Source organism: Macadamia integrifolia, chromosome 3 (genome assembly GCF_013358625.1).
Source record: "Macadamia integrifolia cultivar HAES 741 chromosome 3, SCU_Mint_v3, whole genome shotgun sequence".
Classification (NCBI taxonomy): domain Eukaryota; kingdom Viridiplantae; phylum Streptophyta; class Magnoliopsida; order Proteales; family Proteaceae; genus Macadamia; species Macadamia integrifolia.
In genome coordinates this window covers 14,307,754-14,332,946 of record NC_056559.1, presented here as the reverse complement: position 1 = coordinate 14,332,946, position 25,193 = coordinate 14,307,754, and the positions used below count along the sequence as shown (strand labels likewise).

The 25,193-nt window shown below is 38.0% G+C and overlaps 2 protein-coding genes across 2 annotated transcripts; both read left to right on the top strand.

The window, feature by feature from the left end:
• Positions 1 to 10,572: 10,572 nt before the first annotated feature.
• LOC122074950 (alpha-L-fucosidase 1-like) lies at positions 10,573 to 13,819 on the top strand. The gene is made up of 3 exons (XM_042639940.1): positions 10,573 to 12,224; positions 12,304 to 12,543; positions 13,025 to 13,819. The coding sequence occupies exons 1-3, from the start codon at positions 11,836 to 11,838 to the stop codon at positions 13,713 to 13,715; spliced, it is 1,320 nt and encodes a 439-aa protein (XP_042495874.1). The 5' UTR covers positions 10,573 to 11,835; the 3' UTR covers positions 13,716 to 13,819.
• Positions 13,820 to 22,567: 8,748 nt separating this feature from the next.
• On the top strand, positions 22,568 to 24,555 carry LOC122073376 (geraniol 8-hydroxylase-like). The gene is made up of 2 exons (XM_042637956.1): positions 22,568 to 23,726; positions 23,831 to 24,555. The coding sequence occupies exons 1-2, from the start codon at positions 22,842 to 22,844 to the stop codon at positions 24,452 to 24,454; spliced, it is 1,509 nt and encodes a 502-aa protein (XP_042493890.1). The 5' UTR covers positions 22,568 to 22,841; the 3' UTR covers positions 24,455 to 24,555.
• The last annotated feature ends 638 nt before the right edge of the window (positions 24,556 to 25,193 follow it).

The window sequence follows — 25,193 nt, the reverse complement described above, 5'->3', positions numbered from 1 at the left end:
CAACTTTCCTAAATTGAGATCTTGAAGAGGATGTGCATATGACTTTGTAGGGAGAGTGACCTGAATCTGTCAAAATACATTGGTAAACCCTGACAAATACTGTACTATTGGTGTTGGGAAATTAAAATACATACTCTAAAAAAGAGCACTCCCTGTAACGTCACTTTCAATTTAAGTTGCAGATCATTCATAATCCTTGGACGCCTCTCGGAGAGCTGGGAGAGAGGAAGACCACTCCAGTCGTCTTCATCTTCTTTGCAATTTGGGATTTTGTTCATAAGAAGTTAAGAGATGCAGAAAACAAGGAAATTGGGTTGGTTTTCAAAATTTTAGGGTTTTAAGGATCGATACCTTTTATTGCTTATGCTCTTACCCATAATCTGTGGCTTGATCCAATGAGATGGAGCCAAAGTATTCTTTAATGTCACATAACCCATCTTGTTTTTTAATGTCAATGATAATTTTGCTTCATTTATTGTAAAATAAAATGAAAAACACAAACAATTTATCATTCATTTTATTCCAATCAAGATTCTGAACACAAGTTGCAGTTTCTGTCGTAGAGATCTCAGAAGGCCATGAAGTGCCCATGGATTACTGTCCACTTGGAAGTTGGAAGTGAAAATTAGAAATAAAGAAACTCAGCCAAAATCCATTCACATGGAGGAGAACAAGGTCGATGGTGATAAAACACCGTTCAATTAGGGAACGGAGCACCCTTGCAGTTGTGGAAGAACAGAAACTCAGAGAACCCATCACACTCCGATTGCAGGCGTTCCCCATGGTAGTTCCTCGAGGACAAAGCAAGAAGGAGATGCTATTGTGTTTGATCACGAAGAGAACTCATTAAAATCAATCTGGGAATAAAAAGTTTAACCTAGGGTTATACGGGTGGGTCATGTGATTCTAGCCCGCTGTTGACGGGTCGAGATAGCAATTTTGGGCTTTCCAAATTCTGGCCGTCAATTCGCTGCAACTCTTCTTCACTGGTGATGATGTTTTTCCAGTGAAGAAGCTCTGTTGCTCATCTGTTACTCTGGTTGTGGAGAGAGAGAGAGAGAGAGAGAGAGAGAGAGAAACTCAATGGAGGATGACATGTCAGGTTTTTTTTTGGCAAAGCTGACATGTCAGGTTAGAGTATGTATAAAGTATGGAAGGGTTGTATATGTATTGTGTTATAATACATTAAATAGAAGGTAGTTCAGCTTTCATAATCTGACGATCAATATTCATTAGCATACCTGATACCTGGGTATCTTGATAGCATTCCTGTCCTTTTCCCTTATTTATTTATTTACTTTTTATCGATACAATAGCCAATTCCAAAAAGCGATTCAGACATACCCTATCAGAACGATACAAATCAATTCAACATATACGTATCAATATCAATATCATCAGACCAATAATGATCCTAATGTTAACAACTATAACCTTGATTGAGATATTTACTACATTTAACATGTGCTCAATCAAGTCATATCTCCGTCAATAGACAAAATGTTCAACCTAAATTATAAAATAAGCCACTTCAATTGGAATGTGTATCAGTTGGCTACCTTTATTTTCTGTTTTCCAATCCATGAATGCGAACAAATATATATATATATATATATCATACTATTATATAAAAGCATGTACTCATGCTTCGTGGCTAATCTTTTTTTGGACTATTTTACCATTCTTACAAATTTAAATACCTTAATTTCCTCATTATCACTTTTATTCATCTTTCTCACTTTTTCTATTTCTTTGGTACCCTTCACGATCTCTCAATCTTAATGCTTCCATCTAAAAAAAAAAACTCTTACGTCGTCATGTCTCTCTCTCTAATATTTAGAAACACATATTTGTTTCTTTATTAAGTTAAAAAAAATTCTTTATTAAATTCTCACGCCATCATCTCTTTCTGTCTCTCTTTTTCTCTCTCCTTATTCATCTACTCTCTTTCATTCTAATATTAGTTTCTTCATTCAGTAATTATTATTTTTTTATATTAGATTCTCACTCTCCACTCTCCACTCTCCCAAATACTCACGCACCTTGCTATTCAAAAAAAGAAAAAAAAAATCCATCTCACGGGTTAAAAAGATACCAATTTTGCTATTTTGGAAATCTTTCTCTTATTTTATTTATTAGTTTTTTAGTATATCAACAAAATCTTCCTTCTTTCTTCCTTTCATTAGGAAGCAAAATCTCAAGAGTTTCTTTTCTTGTTATTATTGGTCTTTGTGTATTGGGTTTTTAGTTATATATCACTTGGTTTAAATCTTAATGCTTCCATCTATAAAAAAATAAAATCATATCTTCTCTCTCTCCTAATATTTAGAAACAAATATTTGTTTCTTTATTAAGTTCTAAAAAAATTATTTATTAAATTCTCACGCCATCATCTCTCTTCTCTCTTTTTCTCTCTCCTTATTCCTCTACTCTCTTTCATTCTAATATTAGTTTCTTTATTCAGTAATGAGTATTGTTTTTATATTAGATTCTCACTCTCCACTCTCCACTCTCCCAAACTCTCACGCACCTTGCTATTCAAAAAAAGAAAAAAAAAATCCATCCCACGCTTACGGTTAAAAATATACCAATTTTGCTATTTTGGAAATCTTTTTCTTATTTTATTTATTAGTTTTTTGGTATATCAACACAATCTTCCTTCTTTCTTCCTTTCATTAGGTAGCAAAATCTCAAGAGTTTCTTTTCTTGTTATTATTGGTCTTTGTGTATTGGGTTTTTAGTTACATATCACTTGGCAAGAATTCGGAGAAATTGAAGATTTTCTTTTGGGTTTTTGTTTGATTGTATAATGAATGGTATTGATGATATTAGAAAGACAGAAACAAACTGATAGTTGAGTTTTCATGCTTAGACTTTTTGAATCTTGCAATATTCGTGCCTTTTCTTGTTTTCCTGTTCATTTTCTCTATGGGTTCTTGATGTTCTGGTTTTCAGTTGTAGCTCTTTTTGAGTTCTTTTTAATGAATTATGATGGTAAAGAGTCATCCTAGAGAGAATGATTGTAGGCTTAATTTGTTGCAACGTTCTAATGAAGTTTGATAGTCTTCTTTTTTTTAGTATTCTTTTGTTTGAAATAGATATTTAATTCAGATGCCTACAAATTCTCTTATACTAGATTTTTTTTTCTTCTCATGAACAGAGAATTCCATGAACAGCTCGATGTTTCTGTTTTATTAGAGGACTTGAGGTGCTTCTGACGGAAAATTTGAGTGTTCTTTGTGGTTGTCTTTGTTTCTAGCAGGTAACATAAGGTACCTGGAGTCAAAAAGCCAGCAAGCATGGCAAATAATGCTACGGAATGTGTAGAAAGGTAAACCAGTGAATTTCTGATTCTTCTAGACTAGGCAATAAACATAGAGTTATGCGACATTGTTAATATGGATCCCGGGTATGGTTCTTGCACTTTGTCTCTTTCTTTTGGTTGGTTGTTGTGCAACGTTTTACTTTCCTAATTTCTGGTTTCTCTTTTGTCTTTGCCTACAACTCTCTTTTTTCAACTGACGACTTTCTTTCTGAAATGCTTGTCCTTCGGAGCCAAAGTACTATCAATAACTAGCCTTTGTCTCTACAGTTTTTGGCCAATGAGTTCACAACTATTTCTGCATCCCCTAAAGTATGGGAGAAGAATAGGATCCAAGCTCTTTCCACAATCTAATTCACTTATGTGATTTATTGCATGTCAATATTCATACCTGTGTTGGTCTTCTTCTTTCTCTTTGCTTATGTTTTTATGTTAATGTTTCAGTTATAAACCCCATTGTTAATCTTCTGTTAGAATTATTTCTGAAGATCCCATGTTGGTTTGATATATTGAGCAATAATCATTCCATCGCCTGTGAAGAGAGTTTAACTTGATATTTGATAAAGACTATCAGGTCAGTCGAATTATTCTCTCTCTCTCTCTCTCTCTCTCTCTCTCTCTCCTACTGAAATTTTAATTGAGGATTTTTTGGACATCCTAAGAAATGGGTGTGAAGCTTTGCAACAATGTGAGGAAATTTATGGTAGCTTTAATAGTGATTGCAATTTTTATTTGATCACACAATGAGACCTTCTCTCTTGGTCACAATTTCTATTGAAGGTTTGTCTAATCGGTTCATCTCAATTATTTTGTTGTGTGTTGCAAGGGAATGAATTCGTCACTTTTGGGTTTGTTTATCGTCTTACAAACCACCTTGAATTTTATTGCGGAGAAGAGGCCAAGAAATAATTTCAATCAGCTTTCCAATTATTCAACTCATAAGCAATCAAGCTCATCAGAATTTTCACATATTGTTTGTTAAATTTTTAGCAACTCATCTAAGCAAATTGCCATTTATTCATTTGAGTGTAGAGTTTTTTCATTGTTAACAAGTTCACTAATTCCCTTTATCCTACTATGAGTTGAACTAGGCATTTTTTTTTTTCCAACTTAGAAGTGAAGCTACTGTTTTGTTCATTTTGAGATGCAAATGGATAGGATGGTGGGTCTGTGATATGAAGGGTATTGATAGTGAAGAAGTAGACAATGAAGTGTCAAAGGTATGTGATCCACCAGTTGAGTAGGATGGCACTGACTGTGTTACTTGTGACTTGAGCCTGCAGTTCTCTTCAAGTTTCTAATTATTTGATTCGAGTCACTGGCTCATGTGTTGTATTGATGCTTCTACAAAACTCAAGAAGCACCCTCCCCCCAGTCCTTAGAAATTATAGTGCCTCTGGGTCTATCATAATCTGGATTCTGAGAATGCCCAGAAGTAGAAGCACCAAGGTCCCATCTAAACATGTGCATCTTTGGAAGCAGCTTCTCACCCATGAGCTGACTGTGAGAGGCTTATCCAAATATAAGAGATAATTATCTTTCCTAGGTAGCGTTGAGTGTTGTATAGAACCTTTATTTATCGACTTTCACTTTTGCAATTTTTTTTTTACCCCTCTAAAACCTGAAATGTTGTTTTCTCATAGAATTGAAAATAAATACATGAATAGAGTTTTGCCCCATGACTTCCCTTTCTTGTTTTTCTTCTTTACTGGGAACATTCTTTATTCTTGACAAATTTGGAGTTTAAATTATTTATCGTATTGATAGGTGTCTGACTACACTAGAGGATCTCAAACTAGATTGCGAGTTGCAACCACTAATTCCAATGCTCATTCTTTTTTTAGGATTTGTTGTCTTTGGATGAGTTCCTAGTCTTTCTTTGTTAAACTATGTTTTCTATGTATACCTCCTTCCCTCTCTTTGATAATTTGGTATTTCAGCATGGACGATTTTGGCCCTCATGTCATTAGCATGATGTTGTAGTTAATTACCATCTTAAATATTTAATTTCACCTTCATATATCGAGTGACTCCGTGGAAATTAGTTGAATTCAGTCACAACAAAATCAATCTTTTGGTTTCCTTTGTTGCACTTTTTTCAATTCTTTTTCTTTTCGTTAACCACTCTTAACACTTGACTAAGGGTTTTTAACACCCTTGATTTTCTGTTTTTATTTCCTTTGAGCAGGAGTTAGGAATTTCAAGCTTTTTCTTTCCTTTAAATTATAACTATCTCTCCTTCAATACCTAATGATATTTGATCCCATTCGATGCCTTTATTTCCTTTTATTTTGAGGAGGTTTGGTGGAGGCTTCAAACTATTCGTTTTCTTAATTGCTGTAGATGATAGTCTTATTCATTTTAAGAAGATGTATGTGTAAGTACATAATGTGAATCTTGTACAGTATTAGTATCGCTATATCAGCTGCCAAACAACATTTATAGTGTTTTCAATTAATGATAGACATTGAATTATATGGATAAATAGTTCTTTCTTTTCTTGGATTTTTCTATGTTTTTCTTCATTTTATTTCAATTATTTTGGGGAATCATTTTGGATCCTATGATTCATGATTTGGATACCAATTTGATTTAACAACACATCATTGGGATTCTACAATTTGATTTGGTGTTTACATTTATGCTTGTGGTTCCATTTAAACCATGATTTTGTCTTAGAATAAAAGCTCCCATTGAGTGGTATGCCACGTCACTGTTTTCACACATTGATGCAAATATGTTCTTCTTTTTAAACATTTGTGTGCTCAATTCAATTTCCTCAGTCAATGCTGGAAAATGGAGTCTTTAAAGCTGATCATAATTCTTTTGATTGGATCTTTAAGGCTTCATCTGTTCCAGGTTAAACAAAAAGAAAAGTTTTAGGTAAAATTTGTACAACTCAACTCAACACTAAATCTTATACCGACTAAATGGTCAGCTACACAAATCATGCTTCGATTTTCATCTCTATTTCCTACTTAAAATTTTGTTATTTGAAAATTTCCTTCTATATTATTTTATCTGAAAGCAAATGGAGCCTAAGGGAAAAGACAAACCAATTAATTGGTTTAGAGAAATTAAATGAAAACACATGCAATACAAGGATTAAATTTTGAACTACCTGTGATGTTGAAACTTCAAATCACTACAATCTAGCTTTGGAGTGTTCTGAGTTTGTCAGTTCAATCCTATTCTCTAACAAACTATGCATTGGGTGTCTCTACACATTATTTTGTTGTTGAGATTTCATGCCTGACTACAACAATATTTTCAGTTTCATGCTTAAGTATAATAATATTTTCAACAAATTTCAATGCCATCAAATGCATTGTACTTTTAATGACCTCCATTTTAAATGTTGCTTTCACTATAACATGCGATTGTTGAATCTCTCTCCCCTCTTCCTTGTTCCATTCTCTTCCTCTCTTTCACATGTACAATTTTTCCTCACAAACATATTAAAAAAATATATATTTATCCATGTGCATTTGCTCGTGTGTCTTTTTACTAGTATATATATATATATATATATTGGATGCTAGTGTGACAGATTATATGGGACCATTGGGTGGTGCAGCTCTTACTGTTCAAGTGTAACATTTTAGACTTAATTCAATTGTACAGCATTATGCATGGGCCTATTTTTCTATTGCACATTTTGTCATTTATTGGTCTATAATTACTCAAGGATTTGTGTATTTTTTTTACTATTTTCTTTTGCTTTATTTTGACTAGACATGGTAGGAAAAGGTTCGAACTCACCTCATAAGTTGAAGATTATGGAAATTAAAATTCCAGCCTTACCCAACATGCCATGCAACATATGGCTGGTGTTGCTACCCCCTTACCAACTCCATCTTGTACGGCCGCTAAAGGTCACCTACTCCGATGCATAATACATATATATTCATTCGAATATGATAAGGTTCAATTCTAACATCAGTTTTTTATGTTGTTTTTTCAAGTCGATAATGTCATCACTAGGTTAAATTAATGTTTCTAAACCTAAAAATTTATTTTGAGAAAAATTTAATGTTTTCACGGTTTTTTTTAGCTATTATTATTATTATTATTATTATTATTATTATTATTATTATTATTGTAGTTTGAAGATAATAAGATTGAAAGGGAAGGATACAAACATTTACATGAAAATTAGGAGAGGTGAAATCAACATGATGGATCATATAATTGAGAAATAATCAAATTAAAGGAACATTTTAGTGTAGTATTGGACCAATGGGGTTGGTAGCCTAGTGATGAAAATACCTTCAACCCATCACCGTTCGAGTTGACTGATTATGGGTTCGAGTCTTGACATGCCCATTATCACCCATTGGTCCTACGGAAGTACTGCTTACCCTACGGGGGCTTGTCCTGAAGGCTATGATCACTATCATGGAACACCTTTTTTTCATTATAAAATAAATAAATGTAGTATTGGAAACTATGGACATATCTGTCCAGTGTCATCATAGTTTTCAACGCCGAAACAGAATGCCAGCCAAAAATCCATCTGGTTCAAATTGGTTTTAACTGAATATTTCATGGTTTTGACGAAAGGGGAAAATAATAAAAGGAAGGGGATCCCAGGCCGCTTGGAAACTTGGAAAGGGGCATCCAATGCCCTTAGCATGGCAGCCTTAGTTATTTCCCATAATATAATGGTCGCAGTAAAACCAAATGGTTTTTGTTTAGTTTTGAAGAAGAGGAGGTTGTATTAAGTTGAGAAAATTATCAACCACCGCTATGCCCATGCCCATGCCCATGCCCATGCCCATGCCCATGCCCATGCCCATGCCCATGCCCCCCTCTCTTTCTCTCTCTATCTATCTCTATTGCTGTGCCTTTCACTTCTTTCCTGCCTCTGAACGGTGTTGGTTTCAACGGTCATCACTAACTTTAATGTCAGCATTCAAAGCTTACGGCCACTGAGTAAGTGCTCTCCTTGAAGAGGGCAAAAGAAGCTTTTAATATCATATGCCAGTACCCTTTGGAGTTGGATCTCTCTCTCTTAAGTGGGCGACCCAATTATGACTTTTTAGTAACCCACCGTCCCACCCCTTTCATTTACACATGGGCCCAGCCAGCCCATCTTAAGAGTACCGTTTGGACCTCTCTTCAATTTTATCCTTTTTTTTTTTTTTTGTCGGTCTTATTGATTTTTTCTGTCGGTTTCAATCTTTTACCGAATTCTAAAATCAATACCGATCATATAAAGATTTGATCCAATCAATTTTGGTTTAGTTTCAATTGGTTGAACCAGTCCGATCTCATTTTTTCACTCCTAAGTCCTAACCATAACCAGGGGACTTGGAGGTATACACCAATTCAGGCACTAGCTAGAAATCCCATTTCACACGTGAAACAAATGTTTCAGATTTCCTCTTAGGAAACCGTTTTTCGGTTGTTTAGGGTTTATGTTTGAGATGTATTCTCGAAATAAAATTTGAGTCTAGAAAGTGTTCTAACACCAAAAAAAAAAAAGATCGAATTTCTTGTATTGACGATGAAAGGGAATCTGCTCACTTGAGGATGATTAGACTCCTCCAAGGGTAGGGAGCATGGGATTCTCGGACCTTTGGGTCACATGGTGAGCCTCATCGTGCGATCAAGAGAAGCTTCATTCAAAGAAGTATATGGGTTTTCCGAAAAAAACTCCCTCCAACTCGAACTATTTACCTCTCATTCATCCAATGGCTAAGAGGAATTGAACACACATCCTCAGATGTTGGCAAGTGCTGAGTTACATGTTCAAGTTCTCCCAATCATTGAATGAATAAAAGATAAATGATTAAGCATCCAAATAATTGGAGAGGAGCTGAATCTTCTAATGTTTATTGGTCCACTATTGCAACTGTTTCTCAGCCCATTTAAGAACTGTATCGGCTGCTGGAACCTGGAACCGATATTTGTGGATGGGACCGGAACTGTTACCAGCAGAGACTATCATTGTCCGGTGATATCCTTCCCCGACACCCTATTGGATTTTTACAACCAGGAAAAGGAAAGGAAAAGTAGATAAAAGAGAAAAAAAAAGGAAAGGAGGACAAGGAAAATAGTACAACAGAGGGGAACGTACGTAATGTGTTCAGTCCAGAAGACATGGCCATAGGCCAGCCCATACAGCTCATGATCTTCGATGTATCAATGAGCATGCATGTGCATTATGTTTCTTTTTCCCTTCCTGGATCCGTAGAATGGACTCAAGTTGTTGGAACTTGGAGTCCATAAATAATGTGGATCCCTCGTTTGTAGGTATTCTTGAATGGCTAGAAGAAGCCAACCTTAGGGTATGTTTGGTTGGTAAGGATAGAAGAGTAGAGAGAAGGAAAGAATACATTTTTTTGAAATTTATTATATTAGTATCATAATTATTTTTTTGGGTTTACTTTAATTTTTTTGCTAACCACACATACTGTTTTAGCAATTTTTAAATGTATATAAACAAGGTCGAGAGTTCGAACTTTGAAAAAGACACACTATAGAGTTTAAGAAAGAAAAAAAACTAGAATGATTGAATAAGCTATAGGCAAAAGTATGACTGGATGAGCACACTTCAAGAATTTTATGGATGAGAATGATAATTTTTTTACATGTAAGGATAATTGACGATATATAAGGAACATAGGGAACACATAAAATGTCATACTCAAATCCAACCATTTATCTTAACTTAATTGTAATGTGATACCTTTCTTTGTATATCCATGCATCTTCTCAATGGTTTACGCATCTTTTGCTGATACTTAATTTTTCAATGTGTTATTTTGTCACCTGACAAACTCCTTTGTAAGCCTTTTATTTTGGATCATTTTCATTTATTTCATATTTTAATTCCTAAATCATTGCAACATGATAGATGGACCTGATCTTAACTAAGATCATCAAAAGTTTTTAAAAGATTCTGATAAAAAATGGTATTAATGTTTTTTAATGAAAAAAGAAAATTCAATTAAAAATAATTAAGAAGAAATGTAACTTAAAACATCAATGTCTGAGCTGAAATCAGTGATGTGAAAACGGAGGATGATATCATTAAACATCAAATTCCTGAATCCTTACCACATTGAATCTAAACCCTCTCTGTTCCAATAATCTGCCTTATCGTTAGGGGCCCAATAAGTCCACAAGTGGGCTTTATCAAGAGCATTCTGGGTCCAAACCCACAAGGTATAAGGTGCTGTTGGACGATTTATTTCGGTAGACTGCACAAACTGTTCGACGAAATGATTGCCAGAAGAGGATTGAACATAAGAGCTTAGCTTCCTTCTCTTCCCACAAGGAATAATGATTTACTAGATGCAAGACAACAGTTTGGAATTTGACTGTCCCGACATCAAATAGCTGCTTGGGATCGGTAACCATTTCTCAAATTAGCTATAATTTGTTCATTCCTTCTTTTTTTGATGATAAAACCATTTCAGAAGAAGTTGATCTTGATTCTACCAAGAAGCATATGCAGCGGCTATGGGAGGTGTATTGGTAATGTTAGAACTTCCTGTAGAGGAAGTGGTTGGGAGAACGACTGCTGGAGGTCATGGTTGAGATCCATCAAGGAATCCCATCAGCTTGTGGCCACGAATGATGGGGATCAGTTGAGACTGCATAACCTAATAGAGATTGGATGATTGAAATTTGGGGACAAAGGAGAAGAAATAAGAAAAGACAAGGAAGCATATTTTGACGTGAGAGTCTATTTAGCTCTCATACCATATAAGGCTTGAGTCTTGAATGTGTTCCCCGTCCGTTTTGATGAAAAGAGTTGTATTGTAACTAGGGCAAGAGATGTCACCAGGTAGGATCGTGGAGATAAGGACTTAGAGATGAGGAAGATACAGCTTGAAAACATTCTCGTACTGGGCTGATTTTCACAGATGGAAGGGTGGATTCCATCTGTATGGATCAGCCCGTAATATAATGGTTCTCGTACGAGAACCTGATCCACATTCAACTCTGTCAGTAGTCAGCCTTGTCTATTCTGAGTCCAGAACAGGTCCTTGCACGAGGATGGTTCTTGCACGGTTCCTGATCCACACATGGAATCTACTCAGTCTCTCTCTTCTAGACAATGTAAGAGTGGTTCTCTAGTTCCTGATCCAAACTCATCCACTATTTTCTCATCATCTTTCTTCTCTTTACCATTTCTCACCGGCAAGATACAAAGAGAGTGCTTTTCGTTGAGAGTTTCTGGGAAAGATAAGGACATAGAGATGAGGAAGACAACACTTCGAAAAACACACTCGGTTAGCCTTATCTATTCTGTAAGGTCCTATTATATTCTCATCATCTTTCTCTTTTTTCACCATTTCTTACCGGCATGATAAGAAGAGAAGCAGAGGAATATGGGCACCGCCAAGCTCTGGTTTGCTTTCTTCATGGTTGTATCACTTCAGGTATTTGAATTGGTCGTCTCTACAAGGGAATTGGAAACGACATCAGTCACGCCACCACTGCCTATTCTCCCTACCCCAACCTTTGGCTAATTGAGATGGCAGCAGCGAGAACTCATAATGTTTTTTCACTTTGGAATGAACACTTTCACCGATTCAGAATGGGGGAATGGTAATGAGAGTTCATCCCAGTTTAATCCGACAGGGCTCAACGCCCATCAATGGGTTGATGTCGCTTCCAAGACTGGAGTATCTCTGGTGATCCTGACAGCCAAACATCACGATTGGTTCTGTCTGTGGCCTTCGCAGTACACACAGCATTCTGTCAAGAACAGTCCATGGAAGAACGGCCATGGCGATGTGGTCAGAGAGCTGGTTGATGCTGCAAACACTAGTGGCATAGATGTGGGGCTCTATCTCTCCCCTTGGGATAGGCACGATAAGAGATACGGGCTCGAGCTCGAGTACAATGAGTACTACTTAGCCCAGTTGCAGGAATTGCTCAATAGGTGAATTCTCATATACTGAGGAATTAATTATGAAAAAGAAAGCTATTTCGGTTCTAAAAATTGAATCTTTTCTTTGCAGATATGGGAGTGTTAAGGAGATATGGTTCGATGGGGCGAAAGGTCCCAATGCTACCAAAATGAATTACTACTTTGGAGATTGGTTCTCCATGGTGAAGGAATTGCAGAGCTCCATCAATATCTTCTCAGACGCAGGTCCTGATGTGAGATGGGTAGGAGACGAGAAGGGTTACGCCGGGAGTACCTGCTGGTCTACCATTAATCGGACTTCATTGAGGATAGGCGATGGAAGCATCGTTGGGTGAGAATTTATTTTAGAAATCCAATCAAAATCAAATACTTACAGACAATAATAAAATTAAGGACTTAATGACTGCAGTTAGAGATGTCAATGGATAGTTGACTAAATCCATATTCGATCCATGTTTATATTCGTTTAGGAGAATTCTTATTCAGAAAATCACCATCGGAATCTATCATAAAACTAAACGGATGTAAATTGTGAATATGGTTATCCTAATTTCTGATCGATTATTTTCTGATTCGTGTAACTAGTCAATTATTTTCGAATATATCAACAATTTGGTATTAATTTGCTAAATGAATTGAACCGAATAATATCCGGAACTCGTTTGGCAAATAGAATTCGAAGTTGATATCTCTTCTATATATCCGATAGATAAACAGACCAAATTCGGATAGTGTTGGATTGGTTAATAAATTCGAATTTGGATAGTGCTCAATTTTATTTGAGTTTTGATCCATTTACATCCCAATTGCAGTTATCTGAACGTGGGTGATCCAAGAGGGACTGACTGGGTTCCTCCTGAATGCGATGTTTCGATCAGAACCGGTTGGTTCTGGCACAAATCGGAAGAACCAAAGCCATTGAGCCAGCTTATCGACATCTACTACAACTCTGTGGGTAGAAATTGCTTGCTCTTGCTTAACGTACCACCCAATTCAACTGGGCTTATATCAGACGCCGATGTCCGGCGACTACAAGAATTCGGGCGAGCAATTGACACCATATTCACCACCAATTTGGCAGAGGGAAGCATCAGTGAGGCCAGCAGCCAGAGAGGAGGAAAGAATGGCGGGTTCGGACCTGAGAAAGCTCTTGATAAAGACCACTTGTGGACTTATTGGGCCCCTAACAATGAGGCCCATAAGGAGCATTGGATTGAGATTGTTGCAAGAGAGAAGGGGTTTAGATTCAACGTAGAAAGAATTCAAGAAGCAATTGGGCTGGGCCAGAGGATCCAGTCACATGAGATCTACGCCGACGGGAATCTTGTGGCAAATGGGACGACGATTGGGAACAAGAGGCTTCACCGGCTCGCATTGGGGACGCTTCAAGCCCATCGGGTGCGGCTCCATATCCGGGAATCAAGAGGATTGCCTTTGATATCGTCCATTGGTCCCTATTGGCAACCAGAAAAGGTTAATATTAAAAATGGAACTCACCAATGAGGTACCGCAGAATAATTTTACAGGTTGATATACAGTGATTTTTTCTTTTTGTGTGTGTGTGTGTGTGTAAAGGGAGAATTTCATGTGAAAAGGAGTGAAAGGGAGCTAGCGTACTCTCTCCTCTTATGAGGTTAAGAGAACTTTTTCCATATTAAAAATTCAAACAAGACAGTGAAGATAAAAAGGTAGCTAATATTGATAACTCCTTCCCTCTACTCCATTTCTCAAAATCCTTATTTCTTCTTACCTTGGAACGAGAGATTTGAATTTGGAAACCAAAAGCGCTCACAAAGAAAAAAAAAAATTTAGAGCAAATTTCACTCCCTTCTCTTGACGTTTTTGATTATTACACTCTCCTCAAAAGTGATGTAACTGAGATCATGGGACAGAGTGCGAGAGAGGTAATTGAGAGAGAGAATTCAAATTTCTCTCTTGTATTGGGATGGGTGAATGGTCGGTTCGATTCGATTTAAGAGCTCCTAAACCAATTTTGGTGATAGCATCTTCTCTATTTAGATCTGGATCGTTCACCACAGTATTGTCACAGTATTATTCTATCCTTCTTCAGATAGAATAATACAAGAAAAACAAGATGACGAATAACAAAGGATTTAAATCCTTGTCTTTTTCTTTCTCTTTTTTGTTCTTTTATTCAAATTTCGCATTTTTTTTTCCGAACCAACTAATAGGTAATAGGTGCAGTGGCACTGGGGCTGATGAATGGTGGTGGCAAATGAGAAATAGAGGTTCTGCAATTGTATCCCTCTCCTTGTTTCTCTCCGCCATCGTGTTAATTGACGTTGTCGGAATTTGAAATGGCAATTGGAAACCCCTTATGGAAAAACCCACCCCTACGCTATGTTCACCCAAAATTAATGCATGTTCCAATGATTTCACATTTAGAGAGAGAGAGAGAGAGAGAGAGAGAGAGAGAGAGAGAGAGATCTAATGGATAGACCATTGTATGTGCGGGCGTGCCAAAATCCTTTCTTATCGGATTCAAAATATTAATCTGACCTCGATCAAACGACTTGTCTCTCTTCTTGCCCTAATAGTTCCAGGAATTTTTGAATAATCAAAACCACTAATGAATGAAGGAATAAACAATGATATATTCCTCAACGAGTTCTGAGTATAAATCACAACAATCTAATGGATAGACCCTATGGATGGAAATTCAAAACTAATGGGTAGAAGCGTTCTACTCCATCTCTAACTCTAAATAGTGGAAAATAAAAGCAAATAAGGAATAAAAGAGTTGCATTGTAATTGGGTTTGTGTGTATGTTGTTGGTTGTCCTTTGCTTAGCTGGTTTTTCCTCTTTATATACCTTAAGGATTAACTACCCCATTATGCACATTATCAACCCACCGTCCTATGAAGTGATGCTCCAATATGCCGTGGACACTTGTCCCATTGGTACCACTTCTCTTGCACATGCTTTAACCGTACTTATGTGTTGGTGTTGCACTATTTATGCATACGGTCAGCCCATGTCTTCCCTTTTTATATTCAAACCGCCTCTGCCACATCACCAGGCGCATATTCTCAAATTTTGGCCCAACAATTATTGGTAACTCATTCCCTCTACTCCACTTCTCAAAATCCTTATATCTTCTGGACTTGGAACAACAGATTTGAATTTGGGAACAAAAATCGTTCACAAAGAAAAAAAAATTTAGAGCAAATTTCACTTCCTTCTCCTAACGTGTTCGTTTATTACAACACTCTCTTCAAAAGTGATGAAACTGAGATAATGGGACAAAGTGCGAGAGAGGTAACTGATAGCAAGAGTTCAAATTTCTCTCTTGTATTGGTATAGGTGAATGATGGGTCCGATTCGGTTTAAAAGCTCCTAAACCGATTTTGATGGTAGCATCTTCTCTTCAAGTTTGGATCGTGCACCTTAGCATCATCACTTGTTTCCTTCTACAAATAGAATGACACAAGAAAAGCAAACCTTTTGTTCTTTTATTCGAACTTCGCTTGGTGAGGATTTAAATCCTTGACTTTTTTCTTTCTCCATTTTGTTCTTTTATTCAAACTTTGCATTTTTTTCTTTTTCTTTTTCTATTTTTTATTTTTATTTTTATTTTTTCCAGAACCAACTAATAGGTAATAGATGCAATGGCGCACTTTCTACCCATAAAATAAAAAAATAAAAAAAAGATGCAATGCCACACTGGTGGTGGCAAATGAGAAATAGAGGTTCTATGGAAAAACCCACCCCTACGCTATGTTCACCCAAGATTAATGCATGTTCCATTGATTTCACATTTCATGAGAGAGAGAGAGAGAGAGAGAGAGAGAGAGAGAGAGAGAGAGATCTAATGGATGGACCATTGTATGTGCGGGCGTGCCAAAATCCTTTCTTATCGGTTTCAAAATATTAATCTGACCTGGATCAAACAACTTGTCTCTCTTCTTGCCCTAATAGTTCCAAGAATTTTTGAATAATCAAAACCACTAATGAATGAAGGAATAAACAATGATATATTCCTCAACGAGTTCTGAGTATAAATCACAACAATCTAATGGATAGACCCAATGGATGGAAATTCAAAACTAATGGGTAGAAGCGTTCTACTCCATCTCTAACTCTAAATAGTGGAAAATAAAAGCAAATAAGGAATAAAAGAGTTGCATTGTAATTGGGTTTGTGTGTATGTTGTTGGTTGTCCTTTGCTTAGCTGGTTTTTCCTCTTTATATACCTTAAGGATTAACTACCCAATTATGCACATTATCAACCCACCTTCCTATGAAGTGATGCTCCAATATGCCGTGGACACTTGTCCCATTGGTACCACTTCTCTTGCACGTGCTTTAACCGTACTTATGTGTTGGTGTTGCACTATTTATGCATACGGTCAGCCCATGTCTTCCCTTTTTATATTCAAACCGCCTCTGCCACATCACCAGGCGCATATTCTCAAATTTTGGCCCAACAATTATTGGTAACTCATTCCCTCTACTCCACTTCTCAAAATCCTTATATCTTCTGGACTTGGAACAACAGATTTGAATTTGGGAACAAAAATCGTTCACAAAGGAAAAAAAATTTAGAGCAAATTTCACTTCCTTCTCCTAACGTGTTCGTTTATTACAACACTCTCTTCAAAAGTGATGAAACTGAGATAATGGGACAAAGTGCGAGAGAGGTGACTGATAGCAAGAGTTCAAATTTCTCTCTTGTATTGGTATAGGTGAATGATGGGTCGATTCGGTTTAAAAGCTCCTAAACCGATTTTGATGGTAGCATCTTCTCTTCAAGTTTGGATCGTGCACCTTAGCATCATCACTTGTTTCCTTCTACAAATAGAATGACACAAGAAAAGCAAACCTTTTGTTCTTTTATTCGAACTTCGCTTGGTGAGGATTTAAATCCTTGACTTTTTTCTTTCTCCATTTTGTTCTTTTATTCAAACTTTGCATTTTTTTCTTTTTCTTTTTCTATTTTTTAATTTTATTTTTATTTTTTCCAGAACCAACTAATAGGTAATAGATGCAATGTCGCACTTTCTACCCATAAAATAAAAAAATAAAAAAAGCTGCAATGCCACACTGGTGGTGGCAAATGAGAAATAGAGGTTCTATGGAAAAACCCACCCCTACGCTATGTTCACCCAAGATTAATGCATGTTCCATTGATTTCACATTTCATGAGAGAGAGAGAGAGAGAGAGAGATCTGAATTGATGTTAAATCTAATTCTCACCAGTGTACCTCCACGGCCAGCTGACCTGAAGGATATATGTACAGAGAGCGCTTGCTGAGGATGGGGTTGCCGGGGATTGAGGGCAGCCAAGAAAATAGAAAATCCATTTTTAAGAACAGGGGTTGGGGTGAAATTGCAAGGGTGGGGGTTGGGGTGTGAGGAAGAAAAAAAAACGAGGTGGTGGGGTAGTTCCGTTGTAGGGGTGTTCGTTTTTGGGAATTAAGGGAAGAGGAGGAGGACGACGACGCCGGGAGAATAAAAATATATAAAAGGTTGGAGAAACATAAAAAATAGAGAAAAAAAAAAGATCGAACAAAAAGTTGCAGTCATAAGATTGCCACGTGTTAACAACATACGTGAAGTGGATCTTTACTTCACGTAAAGATTAACCGGACTCCCTTATTCTCGGATAAAAATCCTCTGTTTTGCTTCATCTCTGTTTTTCTTGTTTTGCTACTTGCAAAAGACGACATATGGCATTACTTTAAGTGAACGGCCAAGATTGAGTTAAAAACCAAACTCAAACAAAACCCGGTTTTAAGCTTGAATGAATCGATCCACTCATTTGAACCAAATCGGACCAGACATATTAAGTTTGAATCAAAACCTAAATAAACTCCCGCTGTTTTGCCTTCTCTCGCCCCTCTCATTGCCTCTCTCAGACCGTTCTCTCCTCATGGAGAAGACTCTCTCACTCCTCTCACTGTCTCTCTCTCTCTCTCACCTCTCCCTGTTCACGAAGGAAACTCCTCTCACCCCTCTCACCGTCTCTCTCTCTCTCTCTCTCTCTCTCTCTCTCGCACCTTTCTCAGCTCACGAAGGAAAAGGAAAAACCCCAATGGGTTTTTGCTCACGAAGGTTGTGGGGGGCTCTGCTCACGGAGGTCTTTCTGCTCCTGGCCAAGGTCACTCTCTCGTGAAGGCGAAGTAAACAGTGGCAAGGTTGAGTCGATCTCTCTCTCTCCCTACTCACGAAGAGAGTCGTTGATATTCTACATATTTCCTGGGTTAGAGTACTCCGCACCGAAGCTCTATCTGTATAGTGGAGATCTTTTCCACACCAATCGGCTACAGGTAAACCCCTTCATTTCCTTCACCACTTTTCTATTATTTTTGTAATCCCCAATAATATGCAAAGAATTTATTGGATGTCTGGTAGACATATAACATGTACTACATCCAATTAATGGTTATTTGGGTTAAATAATGTCAACAACCTAGTGATTATTAATTGTAGTCAAATGGTCAAGCCAAAGGGGGCATTATTTGGTGCATAGCTTGTCAAGTTTCAATGTAATCACCAGTTTCTAAGTTTGCAAGAGACCAAAGTATCAATCATGTTGTGCTTTTGGTGCATTAACTTGTCAAATTTCAATTGTTTGGTGCATTAGCTTGCATAGCTTGCAAGAGATCAAAATATCAAAGTATCAGTTTCAAGGGCGCATTATTTGGTGCATTAGCTTGCAAGAGATCAAAGTATCAAAGTATTAGTTTCAAGGGCGCATTATTTGGTGCATTAGCTTGCCAAGTTTTTGCACTTGCCAAAATATTCTACTCTGAAGTCTGTGCATCACTTACCCCTGTGGTCTATGGCTACTAGTTAGTTTAGTAATTTGTGGTTTAGTAACTGTTGATTACCCTGCATAGCACACACAAATTGGAGGGAAAGATTGATTGGTCATTCTTATCGTTAGAATATGAGTTTTTTTTAATTGAAATAAATCTCTAATGTATGATGAAAAGCTTGTAGGTTAGATAATTTTTAGCATTTTTATTGATTTTTTAGCCTCTAATGTGCTAAAAAAAATTTTGTGTAGGTAAGAAGTCTTTAGCTCAAAATGGTAGAGCACTTGGGTTAATGCCCAGGTGATGGTGGTTCGAATCCACCACGACTTTGAACAAAATACCATACATGTTTTAACTTATTATATCTTTTTTTTTTTTTTGGGTGGTGTTGTTCTATTCTTGTTGTTATTTTGGGCTGGAATTGTTTGTTTTATGATGAATTGAGACTTTTTTTGATGGATTTCCTTTTTTTGTTTTGATGAATGTAGATGGCCAACTGTTGATGCTTTTTTGTTTTTTTTATGAATGTAGGTTTGGTGTTATTTAGGACTGGAACTGCACAACCAGTTTCCAAGGCCAATATGCTAGTTGTGCCTGCTTTTATTTATAAATGACAAGGCCTATACACAGTTGTTGTCTCAGATTGGGTTGTCTGTAATGCCTTGTTGCCAAGGCTTGTGAACTTTCATGTTAGGGTGGTGAAGACACTTGTTTGAACTTTCATAACTATAAATGACAGTGCCTATAATTTTGATGGATTTTGTTTGAGCTTGTGATGAAGACACTTGTTTGAACCTGAACCTCATATGCTTATAGTGACCTACTTAACTGAATCCAATTGTTCATTAATGCATGAATCTCATATGCTCTCGGTATACATCTTGTTTACTCCTGTCATATATAGCCACTTCCTCCGTATATATTGCATCTTCTGTTTACTCATTCACAATATCCACTCCACCATTGTCTAGTTATTGCACTTAAAACAGTGAAAGGTTTTCTAGTTGAGGCTCCAGGAAGCATGGTCATGTGCCCATTTAGCTCAAGTCATACAAGCTTTTTATATTCCCCTTATTACTGCTACCACTATATGTGAGATGTCAAAAAAAGAACAGAAATTTCAGCACATGAGGCTGAGGGATGAGGTGGATATTATATGAAGACCCTTTGAGTCACAATCTTTGGTTCCTATGCATTTGATCTGAGTTGCTGAATTCTACATGTAGTAAACAGCATGTAACCTGTCATTCATATTTGGGTGGTTCTCTGCATTTTACAGCCATACAGTAATGTTTCATTCAGCATTCCTTTCAAAACTCTGTACTTGTGTAGGTGCCTTCATTACTGCTTTCGTTTACTTTAATTTTTATTGGGTTCTCAATGTACCATTAGTATTAATGTCTAGCTTAAATCATATTTCAGGTAACCAGGTTTATTAATTTACTGGTTAGAAATAGCCATGGCTAGTAATTCTCTTATATGGTTTATCTGAACTGTCTTTACAGTCTATCATAAGAGGCTTAAAGCCGGTCTGTAATAGACAAAGTTTCTCTTACATATCATTAACTTGTAATAATGGATGCATAATGGACAAAGTTTCATCTTGGCTAGTTTATAAGACATCTCAACATATACAAGTGAGATGAGACACCACTCTCTATTCAAGACAAGAAACCCCTCTCCATTCACCATAAGAAACCCATCTCTAAATCAGAGTCTTGGTGGATTCGAACCACCATAACCTGGGCATTACCCAGGTGCTCTACCATTTGAGCTAAAGAATCCTTACCTACACAAAAAAACTTGTAACTGTGAGCTAAGATCATTAAATAACCTGATGAAACCTCCAATCAAACACCCTTAACAGAAATTATGCTCTGCAATCCTACCCTATTACCAGACAAGTAACAATAGCATTCAAAAACCAAAAAATAAAAATAAAAATTAAACCATAGAAGAAAATAAACAACTGCATTCAAAAAAAATCTGCATCCAAAAAAACCTGCAATCGAGAAAACCTGCATTCAAAAAAAACCTGTGATCATACCCATCAATGCCTGAAAATTCAAGACTACCATGAAATTGACATTATCATCTTCTAAAAATGTTCTCAGTTTTTCCTCTCAAAAAAACGTGCCCTCTCCCTCGATTAACCCCAATAGGTGAGGTTACTTGCAGAAACAAATCTTTCCCGTCCGAGATATTCAACAGAAAAGGGGATCTAGGGCTCTTTGGTCCTCTATCAACAGAAAAGGGGATCTAGCGCTGCCCTCTCCGTCGATTAAATGCAATAGGTGAGCTTACTTGCAAAAAGAAACCTTTCTCGTGCGAGATATTTAGAAGACAAGGGGATCTAGGGCTTTCTGGTCCAGATAGAGGGAGCGTTCGGTAGCTTCGTGAGCAGAGAAGGAGCAATCGAGAGCTTCATGTGGTTGAATCGGGTTAGGGTAGAGAGATGTAACAGAGATACGCTTCGGCACGAAGGAGTACTCTAACCCAGGAAAAATGGAGAGTATCAACGACTCTCTTCGTGAGCAGGGAGAGAGAGAGAGATCGACTCGACCCTGCCACTGTTTACCTCACCTTCGCGAGAGAGTGACCTTGGTCGGGAGCAGAAAGACCTTCGTGAGCAAAGCACCCCGCAAACTTCGTGAGCAGAAACCCGCTAGGGTTTTTCCTTTTCCTTCGTGAGCAGAGAGAGGTGTGTGTGTGTGTGTATGAGAGAGAGAGAGAGAGAGAGAGAGAGAGAGAGAGAGAGAGAGGGGTGAGAGGAGTTTTCCTTTGTGAACAGTGAGAGGTGTGAGAGAGAGAGACAGTGAGAGAGGTGGGAGAGTCTTCTTCATGAGCAGAGAGCGGTGCGAGAGGCCGTGGGAGGGGCGAGAGAATGCAAAACAGTGGGAGTTTCTTTAGGCTTTCATTCAAACCTAATATGTCCGGTCCGATTTGGTTCAAATGAGTGGATTGATTCATTCAAGTCTAAAACCGGGTTTTGTTTGAGTTTGGTTTTTAACTCTATCTTGGCCGTTCACGAAAAAAAAAAAAAAAAAAGTAATATCACATGTCGTCTTCTGAAGGTACCAAAACAAGAAAAACATAAATGAAGCAAAACAGAGGATTTTTATCCCTTCTTCTCAACTCTTGGTAGAGAGGTAGATGTGGCCAATCAATGTGATCAATCAATGCATCTACCATAGACACAACCTAGAAGTCCAAACAACTTCGTGGAATAATCCTTCTTGGAATTTAATCGGAGATCGTATTTCCAGTGTTATTCCAGTTTTCCTTTCATGTGTTTGAAATCCTGACTTCGAATTTAAGGAATTTTTAGCTCCTTACGGGTAGAGTGCTACCTTTACCCAAAAATGATCATTACATCTTCCTTCTTCAAAACCCAGAACGATTTTGACTCCTTCCCCTGTCCGCCCTACAAGAAGCCAAAATCCTTTCTGACATCTTCCATTATCTGGCCATGATATTTATGGGCTTACCATCAAAAAGGTTGAAGTGCCAAAACCAAAGGCTTGCACACACACACACACACAGAGATGGACTTCTACACCCTGGTGTGTTAGGTATCTTGTTGGTGCTGTGGAGTCTGCGGCGATGGATCTCTGCCCTCAGCACGAGTCACAAGAGGCTCCCACCAGGCCCCGTCCCTCTACCCATCGTTGGGAGCCCCATCGAACTCGGAAACAAACCCAATGAGTTGCTCGCAAGACTCGCTCAGACCTATGGCCCACTCATGACTCTTCCATTATCTGGCCATGATATTTATAGGCTTATCATCAAAAAGGTTGAAGTGCCAAAACCGAAGGCTTGCACACAGACAGAGAGAGAGAGAGAGAGATGGACTTCTACACCCTGGTGTTAGGTATCTTGTTGGTGCTGTGGAGTCTGCGGGGATGGATCTCCGCCCTCAGCACGAGCCACAAGAGGCTCCCACCAGGCCCCGTCCCTCTACCCATCGTTGGGAGCCTCATCGAACTCGGCAACAAACCCAATGAGTCGCTCGCAAGACTCGCTCAGACCTATGGCCCACTCATGACTCTGAAGCTCGGTCGTGTAACGACCGTCGTTGTTTCTTCTGCCACAATGGCCAAAGAGGTCCTCCAGACACACGATCAAGCCTTCGCCGGTCGAACCGTCTTGGATTCCGTTAGGGTGCTGAACCACCATCTGGCGTCCATGGTTTTTCTTCCTCCCTCCTCCCAGTGGCGAAACCTCCGTAAGCTCTGCAACAATCAAATTTTCACTACACAGAGACTCCACGCCAGCGAATCCCTGCGGCGCCAGAAGGTACGGGAGCTCCTTGCTCATGTTCGCGAAAGTGCCCAGATGGGTAGAGCTGTTGATATTGGTCAGGCCGCATTCACCACCACCCTTAACTTGCTATCAAACACCATCTTCTCCCTCGACGTGGCACGTCTAGACTCTGAGACCGCAAAGGAGTTCAAAGCAGTGGTGTGGGGAGTGTTGGAAGAGTCAGGAAAACCAAACCTTTCGGATTATTTCCCTCTGTTGAGACCATTTGATCCCCAAGGTATAAGGCGCCGTTCGAAAATTTATTTTGGTATACTATACAAGATGTTCGAGGAAATGATAGACAAAAGATTGAAGACCAGAGCTTCACTTCATTCTCTTCCCAATAATGATCTACTAGACGCCCTGCTCGATCAATTCCAAGACAACAGTTCGGAGTTCGGCCGTTCCGATATCAAATCGTTGCTTGGGGTCCACTCTCATTTCTCAAATTGGCTCTGATTTGTTCCTTCTTTGTTATGTATTTATCTATGTATGTATTGGCTCTGATTTGTTCCTTTTTCTTTGATTATCAGGACCTATTTATAGCAGGAACTGACACGACCTCTACCACTATAGAATGGGCCATGGCGGAGCTAATCCATAATCCAGACTCAATGGCGAAGGTTCAATCGGAGCTTCAAGAAAACGTTGATGAGGGTAAACCAGTAGAGGAGACTGATGCCGCTCGGCTCCCTTATTTAGAAGCGGTGGTGAAGGAGACCTTGAGGCTACATCCACCAGTTCCGCTCTTAATCCCTCACAGAGCCGAAACTGAAGTGGAGATCTGTGGGTTCACTGTGCCGAAGGATACGCAAGTGCTGGTGAACGCGTGGGCTATTGAGCGAGATCCTAGCATTTGGAAGAACCCGGATTCGTTCTTTCCTGAGAGGTTCTTGGGATTGTCGGGAATTGATGTCAGAGGCCGACACTTTGAGCTCATACCATTTGGAGCTGGCAGAAGGATCTGTCCGGGGATGCCACTTGCGTTGCGGATGTTGCACCTGATGTTGGCTTCACTTCTGCAATCGTTTGATTGGAAGATTGAAGGTGGGACGAACCCCAAGGACATGGACATGGCGGATAAGTTTGGGATCACCTTGCAGAAAGCTCTGCCCCTTAGAGCCATACCACTTGAAGCGATGAGGTCTCGAGGGTAATTTACTTTTTTTTTTTTTATTATTATTATTTTTTAATCCAAATACTATTGGGATCCGGAAACCCTAAAATTATGGTAATCGCATGACGAGAACCTTCACTATGTCTTATATTATTTATTTCTCGTCATAATTTCCAAATTATAAAGATTAGTTATATATTCACAAATACCAACACTGGCAAAAGATTGTCATCAAAAATTTTTAGTAGATCCTGACTTGAAATAACATCGCAATCAACTAGGATAGATTTTACATGATGTATGAAATTTATAGATGATTAGGTTCCATTAACACTGAAATGGATTCCGATTTATATATTATTTGTATTATTAAAGAAAATGATGATGTAATGTACACTATCCTGAAGTTCCATGAATTCCTAATCTCATGCCAGTTCTAGGAATCGGTATCGTATCACCCAAATCGGGTGATTTCTATTGGAATTGGAAGGCTATAATAAAGATTCTGGGATGATCCCATACCAGTGTATTGATACAGACTGGTATAAAGGTAAAAAAATCCAATTCAAAAAAATCTGATTTTTCTTAAGAAGACCAGGATAGATCTGTTAGATCCAGACCAATATATTCAAATTTTTTTCATCTATGTAAAAGTGAAACTTGATCTTTTTCAAAATCACAAGATATATCTGAGTCATTTATTTTTATATTTTATTAATTTAAGCTATCTATTCCCACTAAGAGTTAAGAGGGAGAATGCGGCATAGTAATATTTGATT

Excerpts from the sequence above, each read along its gene's own strand:
- LOC122074950 (XM_042639940.1), top strand. The coding sequence starts at position 11,836 with ATGTTTTTTCACTTTGGAATGAACACTTTCACCGATTCAGAATGGGGG. Across the intron at positions 12,225-12,303 it reads TTGCAGGAATTGCTCAATAG|ATATGGGAGTGTTAAGGAGA; the intron begins GTGAATTCTCAT and ends TTTTCTTTGCAG. Across the intron at positions 12,544-13,024 it reads GGCGATGGAAGCATCGTTGG|TTATCTGAACGTGGGTGATC; the intron begins GTGAGAATTTAT and ends TCCCAATTGCAG.
- LOC122073376 (XM_042637956.1), top strand. The coding sequence starts at position 22,842 with ATGGACTTCTACACCCTGGTGTTAGGTATCTTGTTGGTGCTGTGGAGT. Across the intron at positions 23,727-23,830 it reads ATATCAAATCGTTGCTTGGG|GACCTATTTATAGCAGGAAC; the intron begins GTCCACTCTCAT and ends TTTGATTATCAG.